The sequence below is a fragment of the Erinaceus europaeus genome, chromosome 9, assembly GCF_950295315.1.
Source record: "Erinaceus europaeus chromosome 9, mEriEur2.1, whole genome shotgun sequence".
NCBI lineage: Eukaryota > Metazoa > Chordata > Mammalia > Eulipotyphla > Erinaceidae > Erinaceus > Erinaceus europaeus.
Window position 1 is genome coordinate 26487173 of NC_080170.1, and position 11422 is coordinate 26498594.

The 11422-nt window shown below is 35.6% G+C and overlaps 1 protein-coding gene across 3 annotated transcripts in view; it reads left to right on the forward strand.

Annotated features, from left to right (window-relative positions):
• PLOD2 (procollagen-lysine,2-oxoglutarate 5-dioxygenase 2) overlaps positions 1 to 10635 on the forward strand; it is a 95846-nt gene extending 85211 nt beyond the window's left edge. For 2 of the 3 annotated variants that reach the window (XM_016186005.2, XM_007518072.3), the window contains exons 14-20: positions 564 to 626; positions 1585 to 1698; positions 4652 to 4717; positions 6029 to 6133; positions 8757 to 8903; positions 9007 to 9132; positions 9296 to 10635. In XM_016186005.2, coding sequence (XP_016041491.2) covers positions 564 to 626; positions 1585 to 1698; positions 4652 to 4717; positions 6029 to 6133; positions 8757 to 8903; positions 9007 to 9132; positions 9296 to 9451 — 777 coding nt within the window. In that variant the 3' untranslated portion in view covers positions 9452 to 10635. The remainder of the gene's footprint in view (positions 1 to 563; positions 627 to 1584; positions 1699 to 4651; positions 4718 to 6028; positions 6134 to 8756; positions 8904 to 9006; positions 9133 to 9295) is intronic. The other variant, XM_060197551.1, reaches the window with a different exon arrangement.
• The last annotated feature ends 787 nt before the right edge of the window (positions 10636 to 11422 follow it).

An 11422-nucleotide genomic window follows, 5' to 3' on the forward strand; every position in this document is an offset into this window, starting at 1 on the left:
CAAACACACTTTCACTGTAAAACGTGAATGCCTGTGAAAAATAGTCTGTTTCTCAAAATATATAAATATGTTTTAAAACATATTTGTATATATAATCTTTTAGAAGTGATTTGGGTATTTTATTCAGATTTATTTGTGATTTGGGGAAAAATCAGAAAAGTTGGCTACTGTTTTTCGCTCTGTTTAATAAGGCATGTGTTGGTTAAATGTATTTGTTTTTCCTATGCGTTTTGTTATTGAATATCAGTATCTGTGATAAAATTTGTGCTCATATTCAGCTAATTTGACTCAACAGCTCATCCTGGAATGGCCTATCTCACATTTTTTCCTTTGTCTTAATTTTGTCTGAAATGAAAAGTTCTACTAAGGAATGAGCTTGAATTTATGTCTCCATAAGGACTGAAATTTGTTTCTTTTTGCTATAAGCTTTGCTTGTTCTGCATGTTGTCTGTGAAGGACATTTTGAAATGCCGGCTTTTTATCAAGGGCTGCTATATTTATTCTGAAAATATCTGGAGAATGGGTGTGCAGGTCAACTTACCTAATGCTTCTCTTCATTTTAGACCTTACAAAGGGAAAAAGACTCCCCTACTCCGGAAACATTCCAAATGCTCAGCCCCCCAAAGGTGTTATTTTTTATTCATTTTTTAATTTATATAATTGATGCTACATATGGTATACTGCCTAGCAATAAAGTTTCTTTAAAGGTCTTTTCATTTACCTTGGCAAAATGTTGATACTCATTGGCTCTTGACCTATATTAACGTACGGTATGTATGTTTGGAGGTGGGCTTTGTATGGTAGTCAGTTCTTAGTTCTTTGGACTGGTTTACATTTTATAGTTGGCTGATAAACAAACCCAATTCTGTTTCACTATTTTAGTTTCAAAGTATTTTTTTTTCTCCAGGGAGAATATAGGTAAGAATAAGTATAAAGTACATGATTGGTTAAAATGAGGTTTGGGTACTCTATTAACTTTCTTTCCTTTATTATTAATAAATACGCTTTACCATTAAAACAGGTACAGAAAGAAACAACCTAACCTTAATGATATTTTCTACACTTACTTGGTTTGGGGCAAAAATATGCGACTGCTTTCCCTTAGCTCCTTATATGCATAGAAATTTTCAGTCTGCTTTCAAATACCAGGACAGTAAAAATGAAAGTGTATAAAGTGATGTTGATATTTGATTTCTTGTGTTAATGAGAAAGAAGCTAAAAGAGGTACAATTCATTGTACATTGGCGTCTCAGAATCATTTCTGCTTTAAACAGGAATTTGCGCCAAGATGTCTTCATCTAAGACCAATGTAAAAGGACCAAAAAAAAAAAAAAAAATTAGTCCAATCATCCTCTTCTTTTTTATTTGAGTGCCAGTGATATGTCAGTTTGTTTGATGTCTGAATTATCAATTAATTAAAATTTTGTTTCTTTTATATCTTGCATGGTTCATGTGAAAAATATAATGCATGTTTGTGAACAATATATGAAAGTTGAAATTTATAGTTCTAATATATTTTCCCACAGTTAAATATTTTTATAGTTTACTCTAAGGTCTCTAATAGTGCTGTTTTTTGACATTTAGGGTATGTTTATGTACATTTCTAATAGACATGAATTTGGAAGACTATTATCAACTGCAAATTATAATATTTCACATTATAACAATGACCTCTGGCAAATATTTGAAAATCCTGTGGTATGTATTTCATAGTCTGCTTTATTATTGATTTTCCTATAACTCTAGTTGAATTTAAGTTAGTTGTATTATTAATATAAAAATGTGGCAAGAGTTTGTAACGATTTTCAACTGTATCACTTCTTATAACATATGATTTTTAGTTCGTAACCTACATATTACATGTAAACTTTGCTAAGACCTTTTTAAAAATTATTTTATTTATTTATTAGATAGAGATAGGGAAATTGAGAGGTGAGGGGGAGACAGAAAGAGAGACACCTGCAGACCTACTTCACCACTCGTGCAACTTTCCCACTGCAGGTGGGGACCAGGGGCTTGAACCTGGTGGGGCCTTGTGCACTGTAATGTGTGTGCTTAACCAGGTCGCCACCTCCTGTCTCCAAGAACTTTTTTTTTTTTGAAATGAAAACACAGATTTGGTTTAAGGGAGGGGAATGTAAGTTTCTCCCATCATTTCTCTTTCATATATGAAAAGCACCATCAATTTTTTTTTGTCACAATTTTGGAAAAACAGTGCTTACAAAAGCTCACATATGACAGTGTTACATTTTGATGTTCAGGAAAAAAAATGATATTTTGGAATAGTATCTTTGTGATACTTCAGTTTAGGGTTTTCTTTTCCAAGCTGTAAAAGTTTTAAATTAAAAGGGGCTGGGTGGTTGTGTACCCAGTTAAGCACACATGGCGCTAAGCGCAAGGACCCGTGTAAGGATTCCCTTTTGAGCCCCTGGCTCCCCATCAGCAAGGGGTTGCTTCACACGTGGTGAAGCAGGTCTGCCCAGGCATCTGTCTTTTTCTCCCCTGCTCTGTCGTCCCTTCTTCTTTTGATTTCTCTCTGTACTATCCAACAACAGCAACAGTGACAAGATGAAAAAAATGGCCTCCAGGAGCAGTGGATTTGTAGTGCAGGCACTGAGCCCCAGTGATAACTTTGGAGGAAAAAAAGAAGTATTAAGTTAAAGATCTCAACCCAGGGACAGCTGGTAGCTCACCCAGTAGAGTGCACATGTTGCTGCCACGTGGACTTGAGTTCAGTTTCCTAGTTCCCACCTTCTGAGGGGTAGCTTCACAAGCAGTAGAACAGCAATGCAGGTGTCTTTTCTCTTCTGCTCTCTTCTTTATCACTTTCATTCTTCTGTCCTTTATTGAAAATGAAAATCTGCCCACCATGACGAGTGGTATGATATAGTCATCAAGCCCCAGAAATAACCTTTGTGGGAAAACAGAATGGACAAGCCCCTGCTATCATAATTGTCTTTTATTTTGTAGAAGGAACTGACATGAGTAATAGTAATGGCTTCTAAGTAATCTGTTGAACTAAGGGGAAAAAAGTATCTTGTCATTTTTATATTTCAAAAATACATTTGTTTTGTTTTAGCTGCATATTTCCATCTTTCACAGGAGTAGAACTGAAAAATACCTTAACTGCGAGGGTGGAATTAGATACTCCAGCACTAAATTTCTTGCTACTTTGCGTATATAGAATTGTTTGATAATAATGAGTAATGATAGCTTCTTGAATAAGACACCCCAAATTATATCTTGAGTTGTAGATATTTGTGTAAGAATTCAAATCTTTGGAGAATATGCAGTTAATATATTAGAAGTAAGTAAATTTATTTGGTTTGGGTAAACTGGCTTGGTATACCATATGAAGAGTAACCAGTGGCAAGTAGGTAGATTAGATACTCATGGAAATTGTCTAATATTTACCCATATTGTAGAACCAGAAAACCAATCAGTATTAGAGAGAATAGTGAGGTGATACAATATTTTGTTCCTATAATTGTATGTTATGTGTGCACGAGGTATATTAAAGAATTAAGACGGAATCATGAAATAGCTTGCTTAGAGAATGTGCGGCTTTGCTATCTGTGCGACTCAGCTTTGAATTTGGCCCCCGTTAGACACTGAAGGAAGCTTTAGTGCCATGATCTCTTTCACCCTCTTGCTGCCTGTCTCTATCTTAAATAAAATAAAATAAAATATAGTAATAATAAAAATATTTGACTACATATAAATGTAAAAAACTAGAATGGCATGTAAATAGTAGGCTCCTTTGAAATGTGGCCTCTATAATATATTTCAGGCACATATTTTTTTAAAAAACTTATTTTGATTGGAATGTCAGTTCTTTCCTTTAGACTCCCTATATTGAACTTTGTAAAGTAAAAGTTAAGAAATTTGTTAGTAAATGCATTTCAGGATACATCTTCTTTTATACTAAATTATTCGATACTCCGTTATATATATTCTAAACAGTGGGTTTTTCTCAATGAAATAGTTGGCCCATGGAAATGATATATTAGCCTACTGTGACAAAATCAAGCTATTTTAGTATGTGGTTAATATGTCAGAGATTGGTCAAAGAGATGAATCAAGCTCACGACTTAGTAAGAAGAGTAGTTATTTTTTTAGTCCTATACCTTAATTTCAAGAACTAAAATGAAATGAAAATGTTAGCAAACTCATGATCATTCTTTGATAAATAATGAAAACTGAAGTAAAGGCAAACTTATATTAAAAAATTAAACGTAGACAAAACTACTTGAGAATAATTCACTATAAAAGTATAAGTAATATTTAGCTGATTAGTTTGCTAACTAAGCTTTACAATATTTGTGTGTGAGGTTTTATTTCCTGTTTTCCCCTTTTAAGCTCACACATATTTATCACACCAGCATTTATGCATAGGTTATAGTGTATAGGTATCATCATTACAAGATCACTGCACTTAGAAATAAAATCGTGATGTTGTGTAAAAGCTCATAAACAATATACATAATCAGTTGAAGATGAAAAAAATATAGACTATGCTTTCTGAGAATTCCTTTTTTTCCAGTGTAGTTGTTACAGACTGTATTAGTAATTTCTAAGAGGCACATACTTTATATTTTTAAAGTTTTTATGGAAAGGTATTTTCTATAATCTGTATAATTTCTTTTAATAGGACTGGAAAGAAAAGTATATAAACCGTGATTATTCAAAGATATTCACTGAAAATATAGTTGAACAGGTTTGTATTAACAATTACTAGAGTGTGGTGGTCTGGGAGGTGGCACAGTAATAAAGCTTTGGACTCTCAAACATGAGGTCCCGAGTTCGATCCCTGGCAGCACATGTGCCAGAGTGATGTCTGGTTCTTTCTCTCTCCTCCTGTCTTTCTTATAAATAAATAAATCTTAAAAAAAAAAATTAATAGAGTGTATAGAGATAAATCTCTTACTTTACTTTTTTTTCCAAAAGTGGATCTTATTACTCAATACTCCCTTAGCATAGAATGTTGTGAAAGTAGAAAAATTATCCTATAACTGAAATTCATGTCTTAAATACTAATTTAGCAATGTTAAGAATTGCATAGTGGTCAAATACAAGATAGTGCGATTAATGATAATTTTAGGATCATGTTTTTTTTCCCATAATTAGAATGTCACCCCTTTCCAACTACTAAAAAGATAGAACCATTGGCAGGCCTCTGGTGTAGGCCTTTTAAAATGAAACTTAGCTTGAAAGAAATTGGGCTCCGAGAATCTCTTCTCAGAGGTCTTTAAAAACAACTCATTTTAAAGGTATTTTAAACTTTTTAAAATATCCTATTTCAAGAATGTACAGTGTATTTGAGGCTGTATACATTGAGAAAGAAAATTAGCCAGTTAAATTAATGACACTGTTTGAAAGGCTTTCAATTTTGTATATACTGAAAGTAATTTAAAACTTCCTAAGGTGAATATTGGTGTTGTGATAGATCCTAATGCATTATGGACATAGTAACTGCATCTCAATGGAAATTCATTTCAAAGACATTTCAAATGGCAATTTAATTCTGCAAAGGCTACCGCAACTAAATGAGTGCACTCATATGCGTGTACTCTCACCATTACAGCAGAATGGAAGTTTGACCAGTGGGCATGCATTGTAGTCTTTATTTATTTATTTAACCAGAGCACTGATTACCTCTGGCTTATGGTGGTGTGGGGGACTGAACCTGAGACTTCGGAGCCTCAGGCACAAGAGTCTCATTGTATAATCATTATGCTACCTGCCCCCGGTTATAGTATTAAAACTACACTGCAGTGGGTTTGTGACCCACCGTGACTCAGAAACATATAGCTGTTAGTATGTCAGTAAACAACAACAAAAAGTTTTCAGAGTTTTAAGAAAAAGTCCAAGCTGGCATTGTCAATAGCAGTAGTATATGCTCTGTAAAGTTTCAAAAGTCATTAATAAAATGACTACTGAATGCTCTGGCCTTTCACTTTGAAAATGCCAGTTATTAATGAATATCTACGAAATAGCATGCTCTTATCGGTGATGTCATGTTTTATAGCCTTGTCCAGATGTCTTTTGGTTTCCCATATTTTCTGAAAAGGCTTGTGATGAATTGGTGGAAGAAATGGAACATTATGGCCAGTGGTCTGGGGGAAAACATCATGTAAGTTATCATTACACACAATTAAAATGTGGTTCTATGATGAAAGAGTGTAAGTATTTAGAGAATTAAGAAGAGGTTTGTACATTTTACCATACATTTCTGAATCCTGGTTCTACTGAACTACCCCACCAATACTTTCAGGAGATCGTGGTTTTTAATCTAACTCATTCAGTTAATTATTGTTCAACATTTAGTCTGTGTGGGCCTCATCAGCCAGCCAGCCATCCTTCATTCCTTTCTTTCTCTCACTCTTTCTTTCTCTCTCTTTCTCCCTTCCTTTCTTTCTTTCTTTCTTTCTTCCTTCCTTCCTTCCTTCCTTCCTTCCTTCCTTCCTTTCTTCCTCCCTCCCTCCCTCCCTCCCTCCCTCTCCCTCTCCCTCTCCCTCTCTCTTTCTCTTTCTTTCTTTCTTTCTTTCTTTCTTTCTTTCTTTCTTTCTTTCTTTCTTTCTTTCTTTCTTTCTTTCTTTCCTTTTGCTGCCACCAGGGCTATAGCTGGTCTTTACTGTGTAGTATTGCTCTTATCCAAAAGTCACTTTTAATTCTTTTAATTTACTTCTTTATTTTATTTTATTTGTCTCGAGTTATTGCTGGGACTTGGTACCTGAACTATGAATCCACTGCTCCTGGAGGATATTTTTCCCCTTTTGTTGCCCTTATTGTTTATCATTGTTGTTATTACTATTGTAGTTACTGTTGTTGGATAGGACAGAGAAATCGAGAAAGAAGGGGAAGACAGAGAGGAGGAGAGAAAGCTAGACACCTGTAGACCTGCTTCATTACTCATGAAGCAATCCCCCTGCAGGTGGGGGGCCAGCAGGCTCGAATGGGATCCTTACACCTGTCCTTGCTATTTGCACCATGTGCACCTAACCTACTGTGCTACCGCTCTGCCCCGTACTTGTTTATTTTTACCAGGGCACTGCACTGCTTTGGCTTATGGTAATCTGGGAGACAGCCTGGTACTTCAGAGCCTTAGTCATGAAAGTCTTTTTTTCATAACCATTGTACTATCTGCTGTACTCCATTATTCTCTATGGTGTTTTGTTTTGCCTCTAGGATTATCGCTGGGGCTCGGTGTCTGCATTACAAATCTACTGCTCCTATGGCTATATTTTATTTTATTTTATTTTTTTATTTTATTGATAGGACAGAAAGAAATTGAGAGAGAAGGGAAGATAGAGAGGGAGAGACACACCTGAAAACCTGCTTCACCACTTGTGAAGTGACCACCTCCTGTAGATGGTGCACCAGCGGTTTGAACTGGGATTCTTGTGTGGGTCCTCACACTTCTTGTTATGTGCCCTTAAACCGGTGTGCCACCGCCCGATCCCCTATTCTCTATGTTTTAAAGTGAGCTAGAGTGAAAATAGAAAGACATAATCTGTCTGGCTGATTGCCAAGGCTGTTCTATGCATGCATGCATACATACAAAAGAATGAGAAAGTTGAATGCTTTTATTGTAACTCAGTTTTATATTTACGTTCCATATTAAAGATTTGGCAAAAAGTACTGTTGGTATTATATATATATATATTTTTTTTTTCTCCTCTAAGAATGCACATATGCCTACTATTTAGCATCAGAAGAGTTAAGTACAATATTACTGCTTCTTCCCAGTTACCTTCCCTAACTAGTTGAGTGTTGAGAGAGAAAGGATTACAAAGTATGAGGAAGAACTTGATCCCAGCAACTTAGAGGATAATGAAATCTGCCCAAACGGTAGATAAGTTGTATCTATGATCACCAAGCAACTAAAACTGCCTAATGGTCAGTGTAAAAGAGAGTTTTATTTATTTTTTTTCCCTCCAAATCATTTTATTAGGAGGAGAGGATGTTAATTGTTTGTAATACAGTGGTTGACTGGTATAACTGTCAGGCCCCTATGATAAGTATTTTCAGAACACTCTCACCACCAATTTAGGTCTCTTTCCACCATCATGCACCAGGACACGTCCAAGGAGACTTTGGAATTCAGTTTTTTTACTTCATTTTCAGACTTTATATTGCATTAAATAAGTAGAAAAGGGTTTATCACCGTGATATTTGGCTTTATCATTGACATATTTGCAAACCATGGTACCTAGGTTAGTTAATTTTATAGTTAAAGCAGATTGGATTCCACAACTGAATAACTTGATTATTTATTTATTTATTTATTTATTTATTTATTTATTTATTTATTTAATGTCTCCAGGGTTATTGTTGGGGCTCAGTGCCTGCACCATGACCTGCTGCTCCTGGAGGCCATTTTCCCCCCTTTTGTTGCCCTTGTTGTTGTAGCCTTGTTGTGGTTATTGTTGTTGTTGATGTTGTTCATTGTTGTATAGGACAGAGAGAAATGGAGCGAGGAGAAGAAGACAGAGAGGGGGAGAGAAAGATAGACACCTGCAGATGTGCTTCACCACCTGTGAAGCGACTCCCCTGCAGGTGGGGAGCCGGGGACTCTCGAACAGTGATCCATTACGCTGGTCTTGTGCTTTGTGCCATGTGCGCTAAACCCGCTGCGCTCTCAACCCCCAACTTGATTATTTATTATAAGCTTATGGTCGAAAGAAATTCCTAGTGATGATACAAATATTTAATGAAACTTGGATGATTCTTTATAATATCATTGATGTTTCTAGGATAGCCGTATATCTGGTGGCTATGAAAATGTCCCCACTGATGATATCCACATGAAGCAAATTGGTCTGGAGAACGTGTGGCTTCATTTCATTCGGGAATTTATTGCACCAGTTACACTGAAGGTCTTTGCAGGCTATTATACAAAGGTACTCCTGTTTCTAGGGCTTCCCTCCTACAAGCTTTCACATGCATGTGCAATTTTCTGTTTTCACTGATAAATGGACTCATTGGTTTCCTTTGCTCCATCAGGGATTTGCGCTACTGAATTTTGTAGTAAAATACTCCCCTGAGAGACAACGCTCTCTCCGCCCTCACCATGATGCTTCTACATTTACCATCAACATTGCACTCAATAATGTGGGAGAAGATTTTCAGGTACCTGTGACTTCTGTTTTTTATATCCCTCAAAAGAAATATGTCATTATGAAAAGATCTTTGTCTTAATTATTTAAAATTTCTTATTAGATGACTTGATTTGAATTGTGTCACAGGTTAACAGTGAAGCATAACATGTATGTGTTTGTTCTATCTTTTTTAGGGAGGTGGATGCAAATTCCTAAGATACAATTGCTCTATTGAATCACCACGCAAAGGCTGGAGCTTCATGCACCCAGGGAGACTCACACATTTACATGAAGGACTTCCTGTTAAAAATGGAACACGATACATTGCAGTGTCATTTATAGATCCCTAAGTTATTTACTTTTCATTGAATTGATTTTTCTTTTGGAATGGATGCCTGGCATGAACATGTCTTTGAAGTTGTGCTTGAGAAGATGAGAGAAATATTTAAATAACTTGAACAGAACAACTTCATTTTGGGCCAAATATTTTTTAAAGTTGTTTTGTTTTAAATTCTTTGATATTTTGTCTGCTCTGAGCCTTAAAACACAGATTGAAGAAGAAAAAAAAAGTTAACGCAAATATTTATTTCTGTGCCTTATTGCCTCCAAGAATAATGACCATTTTTCTGAATTTGTATTTCAGTTCATCAAACATTCAGGTACAGGTATAGAGGTGACAGATAATAGTATTTTCTTGTTTAACAAGAACCTTGGAAGAATTTTATTTATCAACATGTAGACAAAACTTGTATGGATGAAAATTGGCTTTTTTCTTTAATGTTGGAAAACTGGGATCTTAACTGAACTTGTATGCAATGAATTCTGTGCCCCCCACCCCTTACACACACCAACAGGTGCTTTTTGCAGTAGTTACTAAGGAATATTGTATCACCACTCTTGCCAAGATACAGTACAAAATACAGCTGAGGCACCCAGTTGAAAACAACTGTGTTAGACACCAGGCCTCAGGTGAATTTTTCCAAGGTGGATTATATTAAGTAGCTGTTATTTTTAGGGAAGCTTTTAGACCTTTCCTTATCAGGTATCCACTTAAAATCAGCAAGTGCCCTTAAGTCAAAACAACTTTTGATTTTTTTTTTCAATTCTAGAAAATAATGAGGGGAAAGTATTTCATTGAGATTATCAGTAGTATTTTATAATTAAAAGAAAAAAAATTTTTTAAGTACTTGAATTTTGTGTCAGGAAATTTAAGTTGGTGGGCCTACCCCGTTTGTCTTCCCCCTTAGTCTTTTTTTTTTTTTTAAGGGAGAATTATTCCATCCTTGTCTTCTCATAGTGCTTATTTTATCCTTCTTACTCTTTTTATTATTTGCCCTTTGTTCTACTTTTAAAAATTCCCAACACACAAAAATCTTTGACTTTCAACATTTCTTTGAGGTTTAAATATTCTCTTTTTAGCTACTGTTTTTAATTTATAGGTTAAACTTGAAGAACGTTTTAAGTCATGGTGCCAAAATTCATTTTTCTAACACCATGTGTTAGAAAATTATGAAAAATAAAATAATTAAAAATAGTTTGTTCTCTTCATTACTTATCACTGGTGTTTTATTTTTAAAAGTGAATGTGTGCTGTACTATAACTGGATGGAAGACATTGCTTTACTACCTTGTTTGATACATGTACTGATATCACAAGTTCATCTAAATTCTGTTATCAGTTGATTTATGCCCTAGGTCTCACTAACAACTTGGTATCTAACCTAACTAATTTTATAGGAAAGGAAATAGGGACTACACATTCATGCAGTATAAATCTTTTTTTTTTAAATTTTTTATTTAAGAAAGGATTAATGAACAAAAACATAAGGTAGGAGGGGTACAGCTCCACACAATTCCCACCACCCAATCTCCATAACCCACCCCCTCCCATGATAGCTTTCCCATTCTCTAGCCCTCTGGGAGCATGGACCCAGGGTCGTTGAGGGTTGCAGAAGGTAGAAGGTCTGGCTTCTGTAATTGCTTCCCCGCTGAACATGGGCGTTGACTGGTCGGTCCATACTCCCAGTCTGCCTCTCTCTTTCCCTAGTAAGGTGTGTCTCTGGGGAAGCTGAGCTCCAGGACATATTGGTGGGGTCTTCAATCCAGGGAAGCCTGGCCAGCATCCTGGTGGCATCTGGAACCTGGTGATTGAAAAGAGAGTTAACATATGAAGCCAAACAATTTGTTGAGCAATCATGGATCCCAAGCTTGGAATAGTGCAGAGGAAGTGTTAGGGAGGTACTCACTGCAAACTCTAGTGTACTTCTGCTTTCAGGTATATATTTTGCAGTAGTTTATGGATACGTGTGCACATAAGCTCTC